This window comes from Echeneis naucrates, chromosome 6 (assembly GCF_900963305.1).
Source record: "Echeneis naucrates chromosome 6, fEcheNa1.1, whole genome shotgun sequence".
In the NCBI taxonomy this organism is placed as follows: Eukaryota; Metazoa; Chordata; class Actinopteri; order Carangiformes; family Echeneidae; genus Echeneis; species Echeneis naucrates.
The window spans coordinates 21,568,262-21,595,023 of NC_042516.1; the positions used below are offsets into that span (position 1 = coordinate 21,568,262).

General features: G+C 44.2%; 1 protein-coding gene across 9 annotated transcripts in view; it reads right to left on the reverse strand.

The window, feature by feature from the left end:
- Positions 1 to 26,211, reverse strand: part of satb1b (SATB homeobox 1b) — a 60,921-nt gene extending 34,710 nt beyond the window's left edge. The window contains exons 1-6 of one of the 9 annotated variants that reach the window (XM_029503339.1): positions 25,813 to 26,211; positions 11,883 to 12,121; positions 8,699 to 8,875; positions 7,597 to 7,723; positions 5,748 to 5,798; positions 4,498 to 4,546 (exon numbers count right to left, since the gene is read on the reverse strand). In XM_029503339.1, the coding sequence (XP_029359199.1) occupies positions 4,498 to 4,546; positions 5,748 to 5,798; positions 7,597 to 7,723; positions 8,699 to 8,875; positions 11,883 to 12,096 (618 nt within the window). In that variant the 5' untranslated portion in view covers positions 12,097 to 12,121; positions 25,813 to 26,211. Of the gene's footprint in view, positions 1 to 4,422; positions 4,547 to 5,747; positions 5,799 to 7,596; positions 7,724 to 8,698; positions 8,876 to 11,882; positions 12,122 to 13,818; positions 14,078 to 25,812 lie in introns of those variants that run through there. The other 8 variants (XM_029503337.1, XM_029503336.1, XM_029503330.1 and 5 more) reach the window with 8 other exon arrangements.
- Positions 26,212 to 26,762: the final 551 nt, after the last annotated feature.

Consider the following 26,762-nt stretch of genomic DNA (forward strand, 5'->3'; position numbering starts at 1 on the left):
AGATATTTACCGTGCAAGCTACCAAGGCTGGGTGCAGAAGTACAGAAAAGCAATTTAAAGGAAACTAAAGCAAATGCTGACTTTTTGTTTCCTCATTTGTGTCACTGTTCTTCACATTTCAAGTTACCAAGGACACCAACTTTGTCCACTAATCATCATGGATGTGACTCTGACTGTAGCTCCATATGACTGATTTCAGTCACAGCCATTCAGCTGTACTTCTTTGGTGTGAAGTCAAATATGGGAGAGTGAAGCGAGAGTCAGGTTAGAGGCAGCTGGGTGTGAATCTGTGCCAATCATGCTGTGGTGCATCATGCTGCCGTGATGAAAAACAGAAGCATGACGAGTTGTGCATGTGAGCTTGCATGAGTCCAAACCAAAGCAGTATTTCACAGGTAGAGAGAGCCTTCACCCAGTAACACCCTGATAAAGTTCGGGTTAAGTCAGAAGCGCTGTTTAAATTTACGCCTGAAGCAGGTGCTTCTTTTGGATTCAGGCAAACATTAGCAAATAGCAAGCGCGTGTTCAGCCTCTGATAATTTAAAAATCCTAACTCCTGTTTACTCCTTATGAGCTGGAAAAAGCCAGTGCAAATCAGAATGAATGATTCTGCTTTTCATTTACTGCCTTGGGGAGAAAAAAGTGAATATTTTGAGATAATGACTGGTAGAGCGGCAAACCACACATCCCAGTTTAACCTGAGTCTGAGAGCCAACTCCAGAGCCAAAGATCCGTCTGAAAACCATAAATTTAAAGTAAGAAGAATTCTCCTTTAAGTCAAGGGGATAATGAACTCCTCTCCTCCAGCCTGCCATCTTTTATTTACAGTATATCTGGGCTAAGGCAGCTCCAGGCAACAAACAAGAGGCCTGCAGAAGATGGTGTGCCTTTCTCTCTGTCTCTTCCCATCGTTTCTCTCTATCTCCCTTGCTCCCTCTTTCTCCGCCATCTTTGACACAGATGTTCTAATAAACGCTCCTCATTAATCAGCCCTCTCCCTCAATACATCACTCTACCTCTCACAGGGGGCCCTGCGTGTATGTGTGAACGCAACAATACGCACACACCTATTCTCTCTCTCTCGCTCACTTGCTCTCCCCATTGCTCTGTCGCACACACATGCATCCACACTAAGTGAAATCAAGCAAATAACCAGAGTCTCTGCCGCCACTGCGGTGCCAGCAGGAGGACTGTGCAAGGGCTTGTCAACAGGTAGCATGGCTACGCATGTGTGTATGGGTGTGTGTGTGTGAGTGCCAGCGTGTATGTGTGTCAGTGTGTGCATGAGTATGTGTGTGGACCCTTTAAGTGATAGCCATCTGCAGCACAGAGAGCTTATCAGCAAGACCAGGAAGTGGCACTGGGCTACTATCGGTCCCCAACATCTACTCTACACCCCATCATGGGAGACAGGAAAAGAGAAAGAGAGACCAAGTGTGTGTGTGTTTGTGTGTCTGCATGTGTGTCTGTGTGAAAGAGAGAGGGAAAAGTGGTGCAGCAGGCAGGTACTGTAGGCACCCAGCTGCCAGCGTTAAAGTGTGGTGCACACTGGCAAATCCAAAAACACACTGAGCACAACCCCTGCAGACAAACACACATGGTGCAGTTACGCAAATGCTACACACATGCACGTACACAATTAAACCCTTACACGCACACTCCAACTTAGCCTGATGTCTTGAATCAGCTGGGGAAAAGGCGCATCCCATTTGCAACACTGTGCCTTGTCTCTCGCCAACATCTAACACAGCTCAATTATGGCGCATATCCACCTCAAGTAGGGTGACCCCCCTCCTCCCCCACGGCCCCTCCCTCCAACCTAACACTCACAAACAAGTATATCTATGTACACACATACATGCACACATACTCTGGCAACCAAGTTGTGCCTGTGGCAGCTGAGGTTGTGAAGGCCTGCAAAGATGGCATTTTGATGACTATTTGCTGCTACGCAACACAGCAGCTGGTGCATCAGGGGCCGCCCAGTGAGAGTAAGCAGGGGGTGGGTGGGCAAGACGATGTGGTGGTGGCGGCAATGAGAAAGCGTGGGGTGAGGTGAGGGGAAGCTCGTTTGTTGCCATAGTTTCTGTGAACACGGGCAAGGGGGTTGCTAAGCTTGGTAGCAACCAGGGGAAAAAAAAAAAGACAAGCCTGTTGGCAGATTGAGGCAGATTCAGGAGAAGTTTAATTTCAGTGCAGCTTCTTCAAATTGTTAAGAGTGAATCTTTCAGCAAGCAGGTCAGAATCAGCTTCTCTGATCGAACAACAATGGCCATGGGTGAATACATTTTCTCAGAGTTTCCTTGTGTAATTTGTAGGCCAAACACACAAAGCATGACTCCCCACTACAAAAGAATGAAACTAAATGTTTGACAAGGCTCTGGACAAAAGCAGCATTTAACAAAATAACCCCCCACCGCCCTTCCCTCCCCGCTCAGCCGCCCCTCCTTTCCCTCTCTCTTCAGAGCCCTGTTCAGAGGTGGGCTAATTCTCTTTCACTCGCTGGCTGTGATTCTCTCATCTGTTAACCTCTCTTTTCGGTCTGGGATTACGCTGCAGAATATCAAGGAAACACTAATCCTAAAAAGGTGCCAATCCTCTGTTCCCGCCTGCAACACCCCTCTCCCCTCCCACTTGTCTCACTTCTATGGTCAACTAAGAAAACTTAGAGGGTCGGCTTCCTGCCAGCTTCTCGCCGCCTATATCAGGGTACATGCAAGTAGAAGTGTCACCGGTCAGAAGGGCCAGGACAGAATACATGGAGGAGACGTGGGGGCATCCCTCGAATGTGACAAACGGCCTCAAAAACCAACTGGGTTTAGGAGGAACAAACCAGCTCTCTATGGGTGCAGCAGGCCACATGAAACCCCACAGAGTAACAGATGTCAAACACCATCATGGCAGCCATGTTTGAACAAGGCAGACATGGATACGTGTATGAATTGACAACAGGGGAAAGCTGCCCATTCCTCTTTAAATACATTAAAAATGCAAAAACTGCATTTGTGTTTTGAAGTTTCCTGACCTAAAATTAAACAAGGGGAAGTATAATAAAATAGAAAATTCATTTTGGCTGAAGCTACAACAACTCTGCAATGGCTGGCTAGAATTTCTGCGTGACAGTAAACATAAGACCATTAAATACCGTTTACAATTCAGGACCAAACTGGCTGTTAAAATACATAGAGGAACGGAAGAAACAGATTCAGTTAAAGATATTTTCAGGACCATCTTTCATTCTCACTGGAGAACTGAAACAATCTTCAGTTTAATTTGAGACGAGTGTGTATGTGAAAATAGCAAATGTGTGTCTGAGGGGGAGTGTGTGTGTCTGTGTGTTAGATCCTCTGAGCTAGCGTGCGCTCTCCTCTGAGCCGTCTTCACATATGGACCGTAAACAGGGTGATTACCAGACCAGGCTGGGCTCTGCCTGAACGCCACCCAGGGACTCTTTACATCATCAGCGCACTGCTCATGCCCGGCTAAACACACAAACACACACATACACACACACAGAACAGCCGCAAACGCACACGTGGTGCAAATGAGGGTCTCCAGGTGACCATACGGTGGCCTGGGAGGAGAGCTGGCTTCATACTGAAAGCACCTACGCACACGCTTGGATCTAAATACACTCACACATGCAAAACACAAATAACATTTTCAAATACATGTCTTGTGCATTGATATATGTTTCACAACCACAGTCAAGCAAAAGCACACAGAAGCACACATATCTCCTTACACTGTAACACACACTCAGATATACACACATTATTGGCCCCTGTGAGAGATATATTGCCGTTTCATTCCACTCACTCCAGAGCTGCCTCTATGATATACCGACTACACTGCCTGTTAATACAATATCTGAGCTAGTGCTTTCTATCCAACCTCCCCGCTGACAAAAAAGAAAAGGAAGAAAAAAAAAAAGAAACAGAATATAACACCTAACATGTGAATGTAATAAATGTACATGTCTCCTGCCTGATGCAATGAAATGTTGAGAAAGAACTAAATGAGACAAAGAACAAAAAGAATCCAGACCCTTCTGGGTTTGGGCCAATGTTTATCTAACAATAAACATACGTTCAACAACACCTCTGCTTTTTGGCTGCCATTGCGAGTCCCACTGTGTGTATGTGTGTCTGGGGCTTTATGACACACACACACACACACACACACCAAAAAAAAAAAAAAAAAAACATGCGGCAAACAAATGACAATGGCCATTGATTTGGGTTTTCTATGCCGATTCTCTTTCTCACTTGATCAAACTCAGGGCATTTGATAATTTCAGGATAAAAGACAGAGGTGATGGTGGTAGGGGTGTTTGTTTTGTTGTGTGGTATGGTTGCAAAGGGGGGGTGGGGTTGGGCTTTGTCTTTTTTTTTTTTTAATAAGCAGACTGGGCTTCAGCACCTGTGATAAGGGACATTCTTTAGCCAGAGAGCTCTGATTCATGTCTTTGAGTAACTCCTTGAGGGCGTTTCTTACTGTAGAGTGGCTCCATTGCTCGGGCGGCAGGTCCTCCAGCTTAGGACAACTGTGGAGAGAGAGAGGGAGAGAGAGGGAGGGAGGGGGGAGACATATGGGGGTGTGGGGTGGAAGGGATAAGGATGGGGAGACAGGGAGAGGTAAGAGGGAAGAGGAGGAGGGGAAGGGATAGATAGGGATGAAGAGAGAGCATGAGAAACAATTCAGATGGAGAAAAGACGGAGATAGAAAGGAAAGCCAGCAGCCCCGGTGACAAGTATAGAACCTATAAAAGCACAATATTGAAATCATTTCTTCTAATTCTAAATGCTCCATGTTTCTTCCTAAAACACTTTTTAAAAAATATATAAATACATTGACCCTAAATGATTACTGAGAAGCAGGTTATACTGCAGTGGACCAGACTATGACAAATGTTTAACAATGTAGGAAAACCCCAGAGTGTAGAGATACAGCTAACATTGGTCAATTAATCTTTCAGTTTGGTCCGAAAATGTCAGAAAATAGTAAAAAAAAAAAAAAAAAAAAGACGATCATATGTTCCTTGTGCTCAAAATAACATCTTAGTTATTTACTTGTTTTAGTCCAAAAAACTGTCACAATGCCCGAATCAATAAAAAAAAGAAAAGCAAATCCTCACACATGAGAAACTGGAACAAGTTAATGTTGACATTTTCGCTCCATAAAAGACTTTGCCTATCAATCAATTATCAAAGCTGTTGTTCATTTATCTTATGTCGATCAACTCATGGATTAATCGATTAATCGTTTTCAGTGCTAATCAGGGCTTCTGTTACAAATTGGCAATTTGGGAACAAATTAGTCTCCCCAGAACAAAGGTGTCGGAATGGGGTTGCAGTCATAGTCGAACCCAGTTTAAAGTATGAATTGATGGATTGGCCAAATCACTGGAACGATCAGATAGACGGGAACAGTGGAGACAGAGAGGAGAAACCAGAGAGAAAGAGAGCTGAACACATGCAGGCCCCCACTCGTTTTTTTTCCTGCTGCAAGCGCCCCTCCAAGACAGACAGATTTCATTTGGCGCATCAAGCAGATGCATCTGGAGATTGCTCTGTCTCTCTCTCTCTCTCTCTCTCCCGCTCTTTCATATTCTCCGTCTCTCTCTCTCTTTCTCTCTCTCCTGATTGTTCTGATTAGTTAATTACTTTATACAACACATCTGCTGGATTGATGCATGAATTATACATCAGCTGCATGTGGCGACTATTATTTCGTGTTACTTCTACCTTCCTGGCTCGTGCTCGGCAAAACAATTTAAGGTGTTACTGGCTAGATTTCTGCGGCATTCGTGGTGGGGGGTGGGGTTTGAAGGGATGGTGGGGTGGGGAGAGAAAAGGGGGGGAAAACAAATACAAACAATAACAACACTGACAACAAAATGCAGCAAAATCAAAATAGATTTATAGATCACACAGACTGGTTTGGCAGTTTGGTTGTTCTTCAGTTGCTAACCGCAGGGACTCGGCTCTACTTGAGAACCACTCGGGCTTCTGGGTTGGGAAAATATAGCTACATGGCAGGTGACAATGTGAAGTAACTGGAGTGAGCTCGAGTGAGAGCGCCCAGTTCACTCTGGATAACACTTCACGTGTGTAAGACATATGTTCGATGTGTTTCTCATTGCAACATATCGCTGAATTACTTTTCGTTAAACCTGCGTTGACACTTGACAAGTGGGAGAGATGAGAGATTGAGCGAGAGGTGATGAGTGCCCATTGTGTGTGTATGTGTGTCAACAAATCTGTCAGTTGGTGTGTTGGAAACATTATGAACAGGGAGATAGTCGTGGAATAGGGGAGGATGTGTGCGACATTCAATGCTAGCATCTGCTTGTAAGAAAACAAGCACCCTCGCACACACTCTCACGCACAAACAATGGATTTTCCAGAACACCTTAAACTGCTCCAGCAGCTAGGAACGCCTCTGGGGAGAAGGAAGTGAACAAGAGGAAGGAAGGAGGGGAGAGGCAGGGAGAAGGGTGATGAAGAAAGACAGCTATCCATGCATTCAGGGCTAGCATGCCAGAAATAAACACAACCTTCTGTATTCTGGCTGGTGGACGTGCTCACATCAGTGTGTGTGTGGTGTGTGTGTTCCATTGGTGAAGCTGGGTGGTGGTGGTGAGGGTGGTGGGGGTTGGAAGAGAGAGGAAGAGGCAGAGTGAGGCTGGAAAGGAGTAGGAACAGCCCTCCAGAGGGTTGCAGAACACTGGGTTAGCGTGCAGCTGGCACAAGCCTCCACACCACCACCACCACTCAGCTGTTTGTGTGTCTGCGATTGTGTGTCTGTGCATTGTGTCTACGAGCATATATGAACCTGTTTGTGTTCATATAAATAAATGCTTGTATGCTCTCAGTGTGTATAAATACGATGAAGCCTCACACCTACAGAGCAGCATTTAGCATACAGTATGGTGAGAGAGGCAGAAGACAGCGAGTGGTAAGAAGGTCGTTGTTAATATGAGCTGCGTTGATTCAGAAGAAAAATATTTCACTTTAAATAACCAGAGCAGCCAGATTTATTTATGATACTATTTCAGGTGAACAACCTTGTATTCATCTGCTGTACACATTTTTAGCCGCACACTCTCCAGTTGCCCAGCACATTCAAGTCTTTGGGATTCTGTTTGTTTCAAAAACTAAACTTCCCTTCCTCAGTTTCACTTGACAAGCAAAAAAGTTCATGCTACTCACAGTAAGAGTGAGACCCAGAAGCCGGGTGGTTAGGCCACATAGCTTTTGGGCATCAATGCTCTGAGCAGCCAAGTCCCTCGGACTGATTCCCAACCCAATGGATTGTTTCCTGCATTTTCTCTGTCCTATTTCCTGTCTCTGCACAGGCCAATTGAAAGAATAAAGGCATACAATGGCCAAAAAAAGAATCATCTTCATCGCTCACCACAATTTATGCCAAATGATGATTTTTGCAATTCATCAATCACATAAATCAAATAAACTAATATCGAGATGCTTTTGGTATTTAAGTGGCTTTTGCTGGTAAATGTATGAGAGGCAAGGTAAGGTGAAAACATTGCACAAATATCTACACACATTTTGTGTACTGTGTGTTTCTTACCTGTGCAGCTGGATCTTAAGTGTGACCACGTGGTAGACATCCTGCAGCATGTCAGCCACTGTGGCATCTGGTGCGTCTGTCACGTATGACAGGGGGACAGGGTTCCACTTCCCCACCTGAATCATGCCTGAATGATGCAAATCCATCCAGACACACACGGATGTGTAAACATAGACGCACAGAAGCACACCAAGGAAAAGCACATCAGTACATAGTTCATTTTAGCATAGTAACAGGTTTATTTTAAAATAAAGCCGCAGGTGGTCTCCCCACAACTACTTAGGTGACCTAAACACTTTTATCAACTGAATTTCTTGCTGAAATCACAACAACCATGGTGGAATTTCTCCTGACGCTACCTTGGAAAAAGCTCCAGCCCACATAGCAGGAAGTGAGACGGGAGATTGCTCAAGGGAGAGGTGAAGCAGGATATGTGTGTGCACGTGCGTGAATGTGTGAGTGTGTGTAGTGAAGGCTGATGGACAGGCTATAATAAAAGAGCACACTAAGAGGCACCTTGGAACAGCCACCCTCGGCCCGTATATGCTCAAGTGCAATTAGCAGACCCTTTCTTCCACCTGCCCCTCCCACTTACTGAGTCACAGAGTGTATGCGTATATAAATGTGCAATATGAGCGTGTTGTTGTGTGCCTTACTTGCTTATACACACACAATGTGAATGTGGATGTACATGTAAACATTCTGGCGGGTAAGCTTTTGCGTTTAGACTGTGTGGGAATGTGTGTGTTTGTGTGTGTGTGTGTGTGTGTGTGTGTGTGTGTGTGTGTGTGACTCTGTGTGAGTGTATGTGACCCCTGAGAGACTTGAGCATCTCCTGTCTGGGATCAGTGTCAGGATGTGTTACTGTGGCTTCAGATCTGCTGGCGGTAGGCTATTATGGTCACAGATTGTGTGTGTGAGGCTTAAAGAGTGTGTGTGTTTGAATGTGTGCATGAGTACCAGAGTCACTGAACGCGCAGAAGAGAGGAGGTTAATGAGTATTAGAGAGATAAAGGGAGAAAAGACGAAGAAGAACAGTGGCACACCAGGGTAGAAAATGAAGAGATGACGATCAGAGTTCAACGAGCGGTGTGAGGATTACCTTTGGCCTGGGCTGCTGAGCTGTGGGAGTAGCCCAGTGACAGCAGGGCCATCTCAATGAGCTGGTTGAAGAGCATGTCCTTACGCACCAAGACGAACTCTGCGTGCTCCTCCTTGCTGTCAAAATCCATGGGGTTCTCATAATGCTCCACTACACAGAACACAGGCAGCATGTTGCCTGAGGAGACCGAGACACACACAGGAGTGAGAGCAGGAAGAATTCACATTCAAACTTTGACCTTCAGTAATCTGTGTTTTTTTGCAAGAGGACGATATTAGTATTTCGTGATGATGATTAAGTTATATCAATGTTGAGTGTCAGGAGATTATGAGCGAGAGAGTGGACTGCTGCTGTGTAGACGATCTGGACATTTTGGACCACTCAGGCATTTTTCATCTTTTATAGGGCAATTTCCATCTAAACTCTACCTCTTAGTCATAACGCCCAGCACTCACATCAAGGTGAGGACTCAAACGGTCCTTAGGTGTAAGATAAGCTCCACACATCTCAGAGACTGAATCAGTTTTTATTTTGAAAGGCTCTCATTTGTCTTGTAATTTCAACGAGCTCCCCACTGAGCTTTTCACGGATGGTTTTTACACCTGTGATCCCGTGTTGGGAAGCTCTTTAGTAACTATTGCAGGGCTCATTCTTGCGGTCTTATGGTTTTCTTCCAGGCTTCACAATGATGACATAATATCAAAGAGATGCTCCACCACGGCCTGAAATCACGAGTATGATTCGTGTGTTTAATAAGAGAATCTACGTATTATAGATACGCACACAAAAAAATCCTTCAGCTCCTATGTCTCCTTTTGGCACAATAAACTGTTTATACGCTGACGAGGTGCTGGGATCACATTAGCCTTTCCTTCTGCCTGCCAACCCAAAATCATCTTCCCATGATGCAGCGCTTCAAATCCCGAGCCAACTCTGCGCCCTGAGGTTTACAACTCTGTGTCAACAGTGGCTCTGCTGTTAGGTGGAATGAGCACTCCTTGTCCAAAGACTGACGAATGTTCAAGGGACCCACTGTGCAAATATCACCCAATGTGCCATTTTTTGTTGAAAAAACACCTCAGAAATTCAAGAAAGTTTTCAGCCACAGGGGCCGTTTGGCCTTTTGAAGCCTCGGCCTGAATGAAAAGAGCAGCAGGAGATCTTAAGTTTGTCAATGTGCTGATGAGAACAGTATCTTTAGCATCTTGTGCGTAGTACATCCTGTAACGTTTCTGAGATGGGCCTGTTGCCCTACTTTCTCAGTATGTCTCCGCTCTAATGCCACCTGGACACATTTCTGTGCATTTATTGTCCTTGCTGATTAAAATGATTCACACTCGAATATTTTCCAATCCCAGGCATTCCAGAAGATGCACACAGTTCTGGCAAAACAATCAATAAGCCGACAGATGCCAGGGAATGTGCTGAAAGAGCTGCTTTTCTCCTCCCCTGATTTTAATAGATAAAGATCTAACAATAAAGACTGCTGTGTAGGTTCATTTGGGGGATCAATACTGGCTTTGTTTCCAGGGAGCCCAGAGAGGGCTGCTGTAAATATTGTTTCGGGCTCGGACACAATGCCCACTGTGGGCTCTCTGCGAAGCCTCCGTGGCAGACCGCCCACTTCCATCGGCTGCTTCGCCCTTTGCCCAGGAAGAAGCTAAAAACCACTGATGAGAGGGGAGGAAAGAGGAGGAGGAGGGGGTGGCAGCGAGGAGGCTTGGAGGAATAAGCGTTGTAGGAGGCCAAAAGAAGCAGGGATGATGTAGGTGAAAAATTAGGCTCTCTCAGCTGGAGTACGACATGTAGATTAAAGGAGCAAATAAGAGAAACGGTCCTTTTGAGGACACTCACACAGACACATTCCAAGAGTTCCTGAGTCCCTTTTGCCCAAAGAAAACCAAACCAGCCAAAAGAACAAACAGAGGAGTCTTAGCGGCCAAGTGCTATTACAACTCCAAATATGCAGGTTTTCAAACTCATTTTCCAACTCACAAAAATAAAAATAAAAAAAAAACACACACACGATCATAAAAGGTTCATATTTCAGATAGTTTTACTCGGCGTGTTATTCACGAGATGACACCAGTTATATTAAAAAGCTATGTCATAATCTCAAAGTAAAGGCTCCCTTTAAACAGCAATGGCTCTTAAAGGACTGAAACTTCCCCTTAATAAACAAATGCCGGCACAGGAGGGCTGTGGTTGGAGAGAGGAGCAGTGACACAGCGCTATGCAGCACGACACAGGAATAATTCTCACTGTGTTCTTCTATTAGCTATTGTCTGGGCAAATAAGTGGGAGTGTGTGTTCTGTGTGTGAGAGAGAGAGGGAAAGAGAGAGAGTGATAGAGTGTGTGTGTGTGTGTGTGTGTGTGTGTCTGTGTGTGTGTTCTGGGAGGACTACAGAAGCATTGTAAAAAGGTTTAAGAGTTCTGGAGTGCATGCAGGGGGTTGGTGGTGGGTGGAAGCTGGTGTGTAAGTCTATGTGTGTACGAGGGGGCTATTAAAACTGCATTCAAATAGCTTTTCCTGTACTTATATGGTTTACTCTTCTCTTACTCATTCACACACAACTTATTTCAACTGTATTTGTTTCATAATCAGTTTGTATGGAACGGGTCTGCAACCTAAAATGAATTACTTTGTTGATTATTTTGATAAATATTTCAATCATTAATGAGTCGTCTAGTCTATGAAATTCCAGAAATGATGGCTGTTATGAATGATTATTTTCATTAAGCTGATTATTTTCTCTATTTGTTGCTTCGTCCAAAAAATAAAAAGTGAAAAATGCCAGTGACCATTTCCCCGAGCTGGAGGGGGACACATTCAAACGACTCATTTTGCTCCGCTCAAAATGTCTCTGTCTGAATATACGAAGAAAAACACCAAACGCTCACATTTATGAAGGTGTGGTGTTTTATCTTGTTTTATTGGTGGTTCATTATCTCACAGTCGACTTATCAATTCATCAACCACTTCTTTCAGCTCTATTTGAATCAGCCTCACTCAGCATCAATTGAAACGTGCCTCTTGCAGTTTCCTTGAGACTGAGGTCAAGTCTCCAAGTTGACTGTTTTGTCCAATAAACAGCAGCAAACCCTAAAAAACTAAATTATATTTTTGTCATATTTGCTTTTTGACCGATAAAACATTGTTTGAGTGCATAATGAACCCCTTACCTCTCTTGTGGCAGGTCTTCAGCAGGTGGCCGGTGGGTTTGTAGGGGACCCCGGCTAGTTTGGCCCCGGTGCTGCCCAGCCTGGCCCGGCCCAGGGGGCTGCCGTTCTGCTCCAGCCGGGGCAACTTGGCCGGCGGGGCCTTGGCCTCCGCCATGCTGTTGACCAGCTCAGAGTTCTCCTTGCCCAAACACGCCTCGCTGAGATGGTCCATCATTCTCAGCACCTCTGCTCACTATCACCTGGGGAGACAGTAACAGAATGCTTCAGCTGCCAGCGGAGATATGTGTGCGGCATAAAAAGCAGCAGAGCAACGAGCAGCTACAAAATCTTTGAAGTTGATATCACTGACATGTGAAGACATGAATGAGACCTTTTTATCGAGCTAAAAAAAAAAAAAAAAGTGCTTTAAGTAATTGAAACTTCCGAGAGCAGACCTAATACGGCAGTAACTGTCAATTCGCCTCAGTAATGACGACTCAGGCCACGGTGACGTTTTTTTCGTGCCTCTGTAATGCTCCCATTTTTCAACGCATGTATTATGTATGGTCGTCCCGCTTGAGATTCCCATGCGAGAGGGGGCAAACAAGCCCCGGTTTTAGAGCAAATACATTAATTTGCTGTGAGATTCCACTTGAATGAATACAGAGCAGTTCAAGGAACAAGATTCTGCTGCGGAGCACGCAGAGAGGGGGAAACTAACGTTAGTTCAGCTTCTGAGTCACTTCGTGTGACTTCACATTTGTAGTGCGGCTCGGAAAGGAAAGGCGGGCGAAAGGCCGCAGTGTCGTCTCACTGTAACTGACACACACACACACACACACACACACAAAATCTATTGCAAGTCTTTACAGGTGTGAACTTTTTGTAGCCGCAGAGAGATACTTATGGCAAGTGGCCCAAAGTTGTAAACTTTGGTAGGAAGACATGCAGTTCTTGGGAATCTTCAACATGGACAGTTGCTGACTCACTCTGGTAGTGTTCAAAAGTCAAAGAGAGGAGAGAAAAGTAAAAACAAGAAAAAGATGGAGGTCTGCACAACTGATTTGCCCACAGATGCTTCAGCGCACGGCCAGAAAACCTCAGACTGAAGCCAGTAATTACAATTACAACATTATTTAAGCTGCCTTTTGTGATGAGGCACCTGATTAGTTTGATACCACAGCGATATAAGATGTGTCCATACACACAGAAGTCACCGTGGGTGGTACTGTGTACGGGTTAATGTACTGCCGCTGATGAACATCAACTGGAATGCTGTTCTCAAAAGAGTGAAAAGGGCAAAATCATCCACCCCCACGCAAAAAGATCACAAACTGCCCCCTCCCCATTCATAACCCGCAATCAGGCAACTAATTCCCCCACAAATAATGGGGCCAAAGGAATCCAGACCCGGATACAGTCCGGATCCAGGTCAGGATTTTTTAATGACCTTAAAACACACAAAACAGAAGCTATGGTTCAAATGGGCACATCTAGGACTGAGTTTAACAAGCCTCCAGCATAAAGACACAACAAAAACACAAAAAGCTGCTTCTTCAAGTTTGGACAGGGCAGACAAAATGAACACAAACCAAAAAAAATAAAATAAAATAAAGAAAGAAAGAAGGAGAAGGAGAGCACTACCATCAAAACAACTCCTCGTCTATCTGCCTCTACATGTGCATGCCACCAACAACACACACAGACAGACACACACGGACACACAAGTCAGACCTCCGGCAGGAAGAGCAGCAGAGAGCGGCTCCTCGAGCACTGACAGGCGGATAGAGAGCACAGCAACGACCCGGCAGGTCTGCGGAGGAGGACCGAGAGAGGCGGAACATCGGTGAGCGGCGATGAGAGAGTGTGTGCGAGTGTGTGTGTGGAAATAAAATAAACAAACAAACAAACAAATAAACCCGTGTGTGTGTGTGTGTGTGTGGTAGCCTCAACTCACGTTAGCTAATTCCGTCCAAGTGGAGGAAAAACACGGCAGCCGTTACCGTTAGAGCCGGCGACATTTAGCCGCGTCCAACGGCTACAAGTCAGGGCGACTTCTGCTGTAGTTCACCCCGAAACATCCGGAAAAATAACCCCGCTGGAACTGGATAAACAGTCACAACACAATGCTGTGTTTATATGAATTTATCTAAAAAAGATAGTGGAAAAAAACACCCGTCTTTACGCTTGTGTGTGTGTGTGTGTGTGTGTGTGTGTGTGTGTGTGTGAAACCAGCGGACATTAAAAAAAAAAAAAAAAATAGCTTAACGGCGGCTTAGCTAGATTTGACTACCGGCGGAGAGAGAGAGGCTGGACCGGACTGACTGACACACTGACGGGGGGAGAGAGGCTCAGAGACCCGGAGACAACCATGAGAACAGCCCGGCTGTGGGGGAGCTCCGTGTCGCGTTTTTTTTTTTTTTTTTTGGGGTGGGGGGGTGAGGGGGGAGGAGGAGACGGACAGCCGGAACAGGTTACGGTAAAATAAAAATAAAAATAAGGAGGAGGAGGAGGGGGGGGGGGGGGGTTGTAGAGGGAGGTGCAGGTGGAGGGGGGGGTCAAAAAGTGCGGTTTACTTTCCCCGATGTCGAGCATAAATACGGCCGGCTGTGGATGCACCGGAGAGCCGAGAGTAAAGAGGAGGTGTCCTGCTGCTGGCTGGGGATCGGCGTCCGGACGGAGCTCCTCTTTCTTTCTGCCTCTCCCCCTCTCCCTCTCTCCCTCCGTCTCTCTGTCCCCATTAAATTATTAGTTGTATTGACTCATCACTCCCCCCTCCCTCTCTCCTCTCTCCCTCTCTCCTCTCCTCACCGCTGCCTCTGCTCTCCCTTTCTCCTCCTCATTTCAAATGGCGTGGAAAGAGAGGGGCAAAAAAAGGGGAGGGAGGAGGAGGGGGGGGGGTAATACAGGAGGGAGGGAGGAGGAGGGGGGGGGGGGGGTAATACAGGAGAGGGGAGGGAGGAGGGGGGTAATACAGGAGGGAGGGAGGGAGGAGGGGGGGTAATACGGGGGGTAATACAGGAGAGGAGAGGGAGGAGGGGGGGTAATACGGTGTATGTGTGTGTGTGTGTGAGGAAGAAAAAAATACCCCCCCCCCTTTATTTGGTAATAATAATAATAATAAAAGAATAAAGACGATTCGTGGGACGGAAAGTCCTAGCAGGGACACAAAGTGAAGAAAGTGGACACAGATACAAACCACACACATACACACACACACACACGCTTGCATAATCACGCGTGCGCGCGCACGCGAACGCAAACACACACACACACACAACGATGGTGCGATTTCCGGCTGTGCGCGCAGGAATTTTTAATCAGCTTGATTAGAGTGAGGCGGTCCTGCATTTATTACAGAGTAACACACCGATGCTTTAACACACACACACACACTAGAAACCTTCATTTCTTGTTTTTTTTTCCAACTTTGGCCCAATTTGTATTATCATAAATAAATCTGTATGTCAAATAAATAAATTAATAAAGTAAATAAATAAAAGATTAAGTGAACTCTTTGACTCTGAGTCATTGCTGGTCATTCACACAATAAACTGATGAAATGCTTTGATTTGCTGCCCCCCTCCCCAAAAGTATTCTATCTGTTTGTATAAATCCTGAAAATATTTGGATGTGCAATCAGAATACAGCCACATCTGATGGCTCTTTCTACTTTTTTCCAAAGAAATGGTGGACTTTCTTATCACATATGATTTCTGATGTATTAAATAAAAAGTGGCAAATAGTTTTACTTGAAAAAAAAAATCACGTTAATGTTAATTTGTAAGCACAGAGTTAGTAAGTTCAGTAGGTACTCATTTACATACAGTGCTTTCAAACAAACACATAATGGCACTAACATACACCGACTTCACAATAATATACAAAACCTGGAGGGATTCCTCTGTCTAATATTTACACTGTAAATATACAGAAACTATACGTCCATTATATAATCCCCTAACAAACTAGATGTATTGTTTAGTATTAATATCGTCAAATAAAAAGGCTCATTTGAGAACATTATTGCATGATTTAATAGTAGTGAGCTCTTTATACTATAAATGAAAGATGAGTTTGGATTTGATGTCCTCACACTATCAGCTACATTCTTGTCAGTAAACAAAAAAAAAATTAAAATCAAAATAAGTGAGAAGTGACATCCCCCATCTGAACACCAAGCCGTTATTACACTGCCATTATTTGACTTAACTTCACCTCCACAGCAGGTCATACCATAATTATGTGAAAGTGGATTATACAAAAATATTAGACAAGCTAATGTCTGTTGACATTGTCAACAAAATCCTGAACTGTCAAAAGTGGAGGAAGACGTGAAAGGGGGGCTGTTTGGAGGAACACAATCTCCGGAAACAATAGCATTCTTAAAGGTTTTCTCAGGTTTATGTGTGAGTTATTGTCATTATTGTAATTATTTCTAAAACCTCTCCCTGCTTACAGGCTTTGGTGCGTCCTCACAAACTGCCAAAATATCAGACAAGGTAATCTCTGTTGATATTGTCAATATAGGCCTGATATGCTGTTTATACCTTATGGTCTCACTGTGACTTTGTGAGCAAAGGACAGACTATTATCTTGTGGTAACACACACACACCACACACACTTTTGCTAAATCAATCCTGTCTGATGGTGTCAGGTGTAGATGTTTTTGGGTCTCCATCTCTGGAGCCCATGACAAGCAAGAGGGAGGGGCCAATGTAAGGCAAAGGTCAAAAGGTGAAACCATGGAGGATTTATTTATTTATTTAACTTCAATAGTTAGTGCCATTGTGCGTGAGATAGTTTTTTGTTTTTGTTTTTCATTTATTTTATTTAATTTTTTTTTTGGGGGGGGGGGTTGCACCAGAGACACATAAAAAGTAAAAGGTTTATAACGTGCCACCTCATCAGGCCAACAGCTACATTAAAGGTAAAGTGAATTCAATAGTCTGTCCAGGTTATGTAAGAACAAAAACAGGAAACCAACACAAAACAGGAAGTGTTAGCACCTATCATGGCAACAGAGTCAGACGCTGTGAGCCAGCTGAGGAGGTCAGGTGCATGTGAAATGCATCACTACGCTGCATGCTTATGAGGAAATCTTTGTTGGGCCTCTCAAATGCTTTCCGTGTGAAACCATAAATGCAGTAATAGTACACTGTCTCTCAGAATACGGTCGCTTCACAAACAATGCAACACCACAAGATGTGAGCTTCTCTGCTTAGCATGACAGCAACCACTGTCAAGTGACAAGAGCAGTCAAAGAAACTCAGTGGAACATCGGTGAAGAGAAACATTCAGATTTACGGGACGTGTTTGCCAAATCTGTTTTAGGGGAACAACAACAACAACAAAAACGAAGGTGTCCATTAAGAGAAGGCCGACACTGGAACAAACCAAACAGTCAGCCATGGAAGAAGCGATGGCTTGCTGTTTCACCACGCAGCAGCGACGGCACATTTACACCTCTCATTCAGCCCCTTGTTGTGAAAGCAAACTATTGTTCTGCCTTCAACCCATGTGAGGTCAAATGTTTGCTCACTTGAAAATGTCCACAACTGCAGCATTAGAAACTCACCACAGAGGACTAGTCAAGAAGCTTTTAGTGGAAAAAGACAATGTGAAACTCACCTTTCAGACCTGAGATGGAACAACACCTTGCAATATTGACACCTACTTAACATGAGGTGTAAGCTTTGAGTGAGTGAGAGTTTTTTTTAAAGAGACCCAAATGTGTGGGTTGTTTTTTTTTTTTTTCAAACAGGAAATTGAAGAGAAGCTGTATGAGAAGACCCCAAGATGTTTGATTTTGAGAGCAGCCATGGTTGCACAGATTCAGTGATCAATTCTTATCTCAACCCATTTTCAGGGTTTCAGTTAGCCGCCAGTACAGTGACACCAGTGAACCTCAACAGGAGACACAGCTGCGGTGTGCAGTGTGGTTAAATGGCTCTGTTATGTGTCTGAATAAAAGACCCAAAACTGTGGAGTAATTACTCTGATTCATTCACTGAATCTCTGAAATTCGAGCCGCCTGAAGACATCCAAGTAAAATTCAAAAATGGATCATGTTGAAGTTACATGGTAGGTGCCTAAAAAGGGATGAAATCTTCCTGTAACTCCGCTTTTTGTTTTTGGTGAAACAGAAATCGAGAAAATCCAGTCGTATTTGTGTGAAATGAATGTGAGGCATTTTGGAGTGTGTCTCATTGTCGCAGAACAGCAGGTTCAGGAGGTTGGTGTCACTGTTATATGTGGCAAGCTGCAGCCCCCCGACACACAAACGCACAAACACACACAAATGCACACCTAAAATCCTTCTCCTCAGCAGATCATTTGCATCACCTGGATCTGCACAGCGACGCTGCACCACATTTTGGACGTTCGCATGTTTTCCACATTGACGTGTTTTACACGATGTTCACTGTAGCACTTGTCTCTCTCTTTGTGTGATTTTTTTTTCCCCTCCCCTTCTTCCTTGGCCGTGGTTAGCAGCGTTCGGAAAACAGGAGCGACAGTGAAAGCGAGCCATTGTCAGCAAATGCTCTTTTCTATCTGGCATGACGCAAGCAGCCGCAGTCATTTCCACTGTGATTGTCGGGCACCATCAGAGAGCATCGATAACCCCTGCCAGGCCTTGGCACTGCCAACAGGTGCCGGCACTGCCAGCTAGGTTGGCACCGACGTGGCTGTGAAAACCCTCTGACATCCAGAAGGGCACAGATTTGCACTGAATGCACCACTGAATCAACACTGCTGATTATCAATTAACATATACCATTTTGTATCACAAAGAAAAGAGGGAAAAATGGGCTTTGAAACACAGAAAGCCTGTTTAAAAATACTAGCTGTGTGCTGCTGTTATAATCATGTGCTGAATACAGATTTAGCTCTGTTCAAGGTGGGTTTTTACAAGCCTATGCGGCTTTGTGTCGGGGAGATACAGTATGTGGCGTGTGTGTGTGTGTGCTGTGCATGTACACAAGTGTAATTGTTCAGGCAGTATTTTGTGCCTGTTGGCCACATTTGTAAAGAAAACATGAAAAATGACATTAGAAACATGACAGGCTTGAAAATAAATTTCAACAAAAGACATCTCATATTTAAATGGCAGGAGTCATAGCATTACACCGCAGATACATGTCATCACCTCTGTGTGTATTACCACAGATACTCTGTGTTTTCACCATAACACACTTATCTAAACTGTCACATCTGCTGCTCTTTAAACCACACGTTTATATCTCAGGAAGAATGAAATATGATGTCTGTTTCTTTACTAATAATCAACGCACAAAGAGGGGGAAAGACTAAAAATGAGTAAGAAAATGTGTCATTGTTGGCTCAGCACTGAGAAGCACTGTGTCAGGCGAAGCCGGCGCCTTCACTTACTGTACGTAGGTGTTTGTGATGTCTTCATGCTCGCCACTTATGATGCGTCTAATGGGCATTAATGCGATTATTTGGATTACTAATACAAATTAGTCTGAGCACACAAACACAAACAGCGTGGGGTAAGAGCTGTCAGTGGTTCAACTTTGAGCTCTTTCTGTAGGTGTCACCCTCAATAATAATAATAAAAAAACAAACACACACACACACACACACATGCAGACATAATGATATTATTAGATGCTAAAGAATTAAATAATCTGTCGGGGGAAACGTGTTAAAACACGGCTGCAGCAGTGTGTGTGTGCACAGACGAACCTCAGTGAGACGTAAGATGTCATGTACAGTGAAAAACAGAAAACGAGGGTGGTATACATTAGATGCCGAGCAAAACCAACAAGCTGTTAAATGAGTAGTAAGAGTGAACAAAAATGAGATCAGTCTCTTAACAAAACAGTGAATTGATGAAGAGGCTGATAGCATTATCTGTATCCACAATGCCTGGGTGAATTTTGCATCATGAATGAAAGGATTGCCGCTGGCATTTGTAGGTCATGATGTAAGTTTCAAAATACATTAGAAGCAAGAAAGGAATATCTACATTTTTCACACAAAACAATATGACAAGTTCAGAAATCCAAAATACTCAGTGATCATGCGTCATCACTCAGCCTGTGAAGGTTTCACTTCACTCACATCTTCCCTGAAATTTACTTGTTTGTCTGATGATTTTTTTTTTTTTTTACGAGTTCAAAACTGTAGAGTCCGGGAGTGAAAGGTGGATTATTAGTGTTCCCCCATAAAACATCTGTACACCATGAAAAACTGCCTCATCAGTTGTTATGAGCTAAGCACACAGGCTAAATGTTTCATATTGAAGATATCCCCTAAATAAAACAAGTTTCGTGTTTCCCATTAGCCTCTAATACAGCGAGTGTGGCTTTCAATTACTAGTGAAATAAGGTGATTTCTACATTTCTCATGTCTGCACTTCGGTGTGGGAGGAAGTAGAGAAGAGAGAAAGAACGAACAAGGGGAATGTAATGAACTGAGATTCGGCTCCTAAGTGCTTAATTGTTTTATAATCACATGAAGTCGACAGAAATAGAAGCGGAGTGAATGGCCTCCACCTCAGGTCTGCTAACAGGAAGGCCTCAACGCCAGCTGGCCTCGCCGGGTCTCTGCGTTGCCTTGGAAGACAAACGTTTGAACCCCCCTCCCCTCTCTTTGGTGAGGCTCCACTCACAGCCCTTGTTCGCACCTCGTAACACTCCACTTTCGCCGCCCACCCTTACGGCGTGTGGCGTGCACTGTACACAATGCAACTCCCACGCAGATGCATGACACGCATGCAGACAGACACACGTGCATCCGCTCAGCAGCGGGGCGCTCGTCCTGGTTGCCTTTGCCTCTGCCCTCCGGGTTCACACCTTGGCCTGAATTCTGGCACTGCAGTCAGCCCTGGCATCATCTGATGCTGATGCCGAGCCATGCTGGGTCAGTCCCGTGTCACAGGCATCTGTATTAATGATTCACAACCCTTCACTGCCTCGATTAACCCCCCCATCAGCCCCCTACTTCTTCTCTCACTCTCCTTCTCCTCAGCTTTATTGAATTATAAAACCAATTAGTCAGAGACAAATCAACGGGCATCAGAGACAGAGCAGATTTTAAAGAAATGACTTTTCTGTCACTGCTCGCTGGGCCTTGGTCATCACATGACTGAATAATTAAACTTTAATTTCTGCCTCGTGGATCGCAACAAATAAACAGTTAATAGAGTTAGAAAGACAGGGGTGTTTGTGTGTGTGTGTGTGTGTGTGTGTGTGTGTGTGTAGGAGACAGAAAGAGATACTGTAGACGGATTTGTGGCACAGAGAGAGGACAGACTGGAGGGGTGAGAAAGGTTGCCACGTCCTGCTGGGTTTTTCCTGAAGTATTGCAGAGGTGGTGAAGGGCACAGTACCCCGGCCTTGTGGGGAGTTCTTGGGAGTGTTAAGGAAATGAAGGCAGGTGATGGGATGGTGTTACCCGTCTCAGTATGCAAGTGATGCTGTACAGCGAGATGAAAGCAGAGATTGAGCAAATACAGCTCTTAATATTGAGGATTAGGCAAAAAGTATTGAATGAGAGGTGCAGACTTAAGGATGTGGTCCTTTATCTACATATTTTTCTTTACATGTTTAATCCCTTGTCAAAGGATGCATCATCCATCCAGATGAGCAAAACAGTTGATAACGCAAGGGTGTGTGTATGTGTGTGTTAGTGTGTGTGTGAGACAGAGAGAATACAGTTTCTGTTGAAATTGTTTCATTGGAGTATGTGGGTGGGTATTAACAACCTGATCTTAGCGGGATGCGCTTTCCTCTAAATCGCTCTCGTTTTCTTACACTGAACAAAGGATTCAGAAAAACCTACACAGATCGGATGAAGACAAGAAAACGGAATAAGAGACAAAGACTTTTTTTTTTTCCATTCCTCTCAAGAATTAGGAAAAGAAAAAAACAAAAAAAGCATATGTTGAGACTTGTAATAATGTTATTTGAACCGTGAAAACTTAAATGTGTATGCTTTCTTAAATTATATTTTCTACGGTGGCATGAAGCACACTAAATAACAGGAATCACAAAAAATAAAAAGATACATATATAAATATATATACACAAACATGGAAGGGATATCATTTTGTAAAAGCGTGACAAAACCAACATGACGGACTTTAGTTTTTTTTTTTTTTTGTTTGTTTTTTTTGTATCTCCCGGGAAGGACACGCCAACCCATTCAACAATCGGGGCTGATTGTGAGGACCCGAAAACAATGTGATGCTTTTATCACTAAGCCAAGGAATCTGGATCAACAGTATGTAAAGACTATGCCAGGATAAATGCAGTCCAACATGCTGGGACAACATAACCCCCCCATCTCCCTTTCTCTTTTTCTGTCTTCATAAAGAACTTTTCCAGATAATGACAAAATGAGCTGTAACTCCTGAATCACACACTAAGCGTGCACCCAGGGTGGTATGTCTATAACGATCATAGGGAGGAGGTGGTGGAGGTGTTTGGGGGGGGGGGCAGGTCTTACATATTTGAGCCCTGGAATGCAGCAGCGTCTATTAAGTCACCAGCCTTTTCTTTCTCCAAACTAGCTTCAACATGTCATCAAAAAAGAAGAAGGAAAAAAAAAAGAAACGTTGGGAATCATTGTTATCTTTCTTCACTATTAGCAGTCATAACAGAGCTATTTCATACAGGGGAGGGATTGGAGTGGGGGGGTGGGGGGGCGTGTGTGTGGAGGGATGGAATCCCCAAAGAGCCACACATTAAAAAACGAGACAGGCCTCTTATTTACTGGCGACAGTCTAATAAATACATTTGCTGGCAGCTAAACAGGTATTTACTCTGCTCCCTACCACAGGTATAATTTCACTGTTTGCTGAGCTGTTATTTTGCTACAGTGATAATTATCGAGGTGGTAAAGAAAGACGATTAATGGTTTTAGCCGAGATATCAGTCTCAGCAAAGTGAGGCGCAGCCCAGATCTAAACTCCCAGCAAATATTCAGCAGTAGGGGTTTTAATAATCTGCATCTTTCTTTTTTTATTTTTTTTATTTATTTTTTTTAGCAGCAGGAATTCAAAGCACAACCCAACACAAAGCTAAGACAGTGTAGTTACTGCAAGTGGATAGAGCCTCCTTTGTGTGTGCGTGTGCGTAGAAACATCAACTTTGGACATTTTTATTTACCTGAGAGTAATAAAACTGATTATTTGGAGCGTAATTCAATTTTAAAGCAAAGTGATGAAGCACACTAAATAGGAGACACGAAAACAACAACAAAAATAATCACAACCTGTTCCCTCCACCGTACAAACTAATTGGTCTCTCGGGGTTATGGGACAAACTTTGCCGTCTTCTTTCGCTCTCAGCTGACAACCTGCTCCTCAACATCCATTAACCTGACGGCGAGTGATGGCTCAGCACGCCAACACGCAAGCCGCTGTATTGTACTTGACTAATCTGATCTGCTCTGTTGGGGGAGCAGGGTTTAACTGGTGATATGAAGAGCCGGTCCCCCCTTCCCGTACTCGACTCGACTCTTCGTGTGATGCGAGAACCGGCAACCTCGGGTCACCATGAAAAGAGTTGTGATGCAAAAGAGTCGCTGGGATTTTAAAAAAGGAATCCCCCCCGGAGACAAAACAGACTGTTTGAGAACAGTAAAGCTGATTTCCTGCTATCACACTACTACGGTACAGTAAATGCAGTGTCAATTAGTTTCGATTAGTTTTAATGAAAACAAAACTAAAGCTACAGGGGGAGGAGAAAATCTCACGAGGATAAAACTCTAAGTTACAGGTAGAACGATGGAAACACTTGTTTTGTCAGGTCTTTTTCTAATTGAATATCACAGCCGGGTTGTTAAGGGACGGAGAACATGACAGAACACATTCAGAGGGATAAATAACACACTAATAAACGGTGACAGATGTTGACGCTTCACTACCGGATCTGTGTGACCTGCCTGTCAAATGTAACGCTGCCGTCCTTGTGCTGATTCTTATCATTCCTGTCAAACAAGTTTACTCAGACAAATTTTGCCAAGCAGAGTTGGCGTTCTGCCGTGGATAACCTACATGAGAATTTTTGTGTCACTTTCACAACCACAAAGTGATTTAGGAGAAAAAAAAAGTGGTTGGATATGAAGATTCACAGCTTTGAGGAATAAAACCGAGAAGTTTTGTCTCACCGTTCACAAGCTGCCGTTGAGGCTTTCGTCTTTGTCTGAGGACTTTTACCAGAAGTGACACATGGCAGCATGAGACAGGAAAAGGACTGTATGTCTCTGCTGTCAGAGCCACTGACCAGATAAGCCACTGCACCTTGAGCTGCCACAGATCTACAGATAGATTAAAGGCACCATGCTGCCATAACATGTTTTCTTTTCTTCTTCTTTTTTTGGTTCCCATGCTGAGGTTCCATGCTTGACCTCAAATCTCATGTGAGCAAGTGAAGCAAACAACCTGATGGCAGCAGCAAGATAATAAACAGCCAGTGACACCAAAGACCTGATAATTGCCCTTTAATTATCTGGTCGAGTTTCTGATTTAATGCAAACTTTGTTCAGCAGACTTTAGTGTAATTCGCTCTGCACTTTGTCATCACTTCCACACTGCAACACAGATGATTTAACAAATACAGTCTTCAGGACAGTTTGGACCCACAACACAAACACCAGATTTATCTGTTGTTGAGTATTTGTGCTGATGTATATGTATATATAATGTTGAATATCAGCACGAAAGGTACCAACATATGTGTGTGTGTGTGTGTGTGTGTGTGTGTGTGTGTTTGTGTGTGTGTTAGAAGTGTCAGCTATTTTCAAAAGAAGCATTGAGTGTGGAACCTTTAAAAACCTGTAAACCACAGAACATCAATATCCACACACACATTGATAGGATGGCACACCATCTTCTCATAACTGAGCTCCCCGTCTCTATCTCACACACACACACACACACACACAGGTCTGGCTGTACCTGAAATTACTTTACCAGCACTGTGACAAAACCTGCAAAGCAGACTGAACAGCATTACTACACCATCTCTGTATCATCTCTGACGGCCTCACACCAAGTCAGGCAGAAACAAAGTCATAAACTCATTAACTGTTTGTTTCCCTGAAACGCTTTTTCTTTTTGTGTCTCCCCCACCTTATTATTATTTTTTTTTTTTTTAGCTTGTTGGGGCTCCGTCAGTGTGTTTCTCACAGTCACACAAAGTGTTTCATGCTACAGCAATAAAAGTGTTGAAGCAAGTTGACACATAATTAAATAGTAAGTATATGGAGAGAATAAATGAAGTGGCTCTAATGGCCTAATAAAAAGTAGTAAAAGTAGATGGGCAGTTGGGCTGAGATAGCTCCAGCATTTCTAATGGACATGTCTGACAACACACTTCATTATGATGAGGGGAAAAGGGCTTCTTTTAAATGATAAAGATGAAGCAGTTTTTTTTTTAAGAACAGGTAAAAGTCTAAACTTATTAAAAACCCCTGAAGGGCTCAGGTCAGGACCAGCATCACTTCTTGCTCCTCTGCTACTGAGTAAGATGTTAAATGAATTAGAGGAGATGGATGAACTTGACTCTGCAAATATCACGAGTGCTTTGCTTATTTGTGCAGAAATGACACAGGCCCATTTCTGCATTTAAAAAAATTACATGACAAAAAAAAAAAAGTTCTGAATGGGTGCATTTATATTTACCATTAAACATGTCATTCATAGTGCGCTTTCTCTCCCTCTCTCCTTCTGAAATATTAAATCCCGGCAGCCACTTTTGGTGTGTGTGTGGGGGTTTTAAGTGATTTGGAGGATAGTTCTGTAAAATTGCTTTTAATTCGTTTAGCTGCCAGTAATTTATCTTTCTAATTCTAAAGAGAGACTCCGTGTTTTTTTCTTTCTTTTTGTAAAGTCGTGCAATAAGAAAAGTGATTCAGGAGGCAGTGACAATGACAGCGGAGCAGATGAGTGAGGAGGAGCAGTGAAAATGACGGTACCTTTAAAGTCAGCAGTCGATCGACCTCTCGTTTTCCATCAAAAGTTGAGCAACCTCTTGTCACCGCTCCACGACGAGATCCAAAAACAGCCGACTGCTTCTGTCGAGGAGGAGGAGGCGGCGAAAAGAAATCTGCACGATGCTTTTTCTTTTCTTTTCTTTGAAAAGTCAGAAGTCCCGCGGATGAGATTGAGGAGGAGGAGGAGGAGGAGGAGGAGGAGGAGGGGAGGGAAGTCGTCTGGCAGAAATCGCGCCGGCAGAAGCTGAAGTTGGGGAGCGCACGCAGCGGAAGGAGCGCAGAAATGCGAGCGACCGTGCGCTGCGAGCGGCGGGGGTGAAGTAGAGGAGAGGAGAGTAGCGGCATGTGAGGAGGGTTTGCTTTGAGAGGGTGGCAGGTAAACGAACCGCCCCTCCCCGTTTCTGATGCTCAAATCGATGATTTGCCAGCTGTGGCGCAGCTTGTCTCATTGCCCCACTTTGGTTTTTACAGCCGCTCCTCTCCGACGCGCTGATCTCCGGGGACAGAGAGAGAGGGAGGGAGGGAGAGAGAGAGAGAGAAGTCACTGCCAGGAGAGCCTTCACACTCATTCATTTTCATATTTACACGCCACATGTTTGTATGTCAAGAAGAAGAAGAAGGGGGTAAAAAAAAAAACACAACAACAACAAAAAAAGTCGGGTAAATAGTGGATTGCGCTCGGCGGTGCGCTTTGCTTGGAGAGCGGAGGGCGAAGTGCCAGCTCTGCTCCCCGCACACCTGAAGCCTGCAGCCGGCTGCAGCCCGCCGGAGCCCGCCGCTCCGCCGTCCCCTATACATCAGCTGCTCCAACCGACATGCAAAGGAGCTGCTTTATTAAAGCAGATGGGGGCTGATTTGTTTGAAAGGCAAAGTTTGCACGCGCACACACACACAAAAAGAAAAAAGTTTAGGAGAATAATTAAGTTTGAACA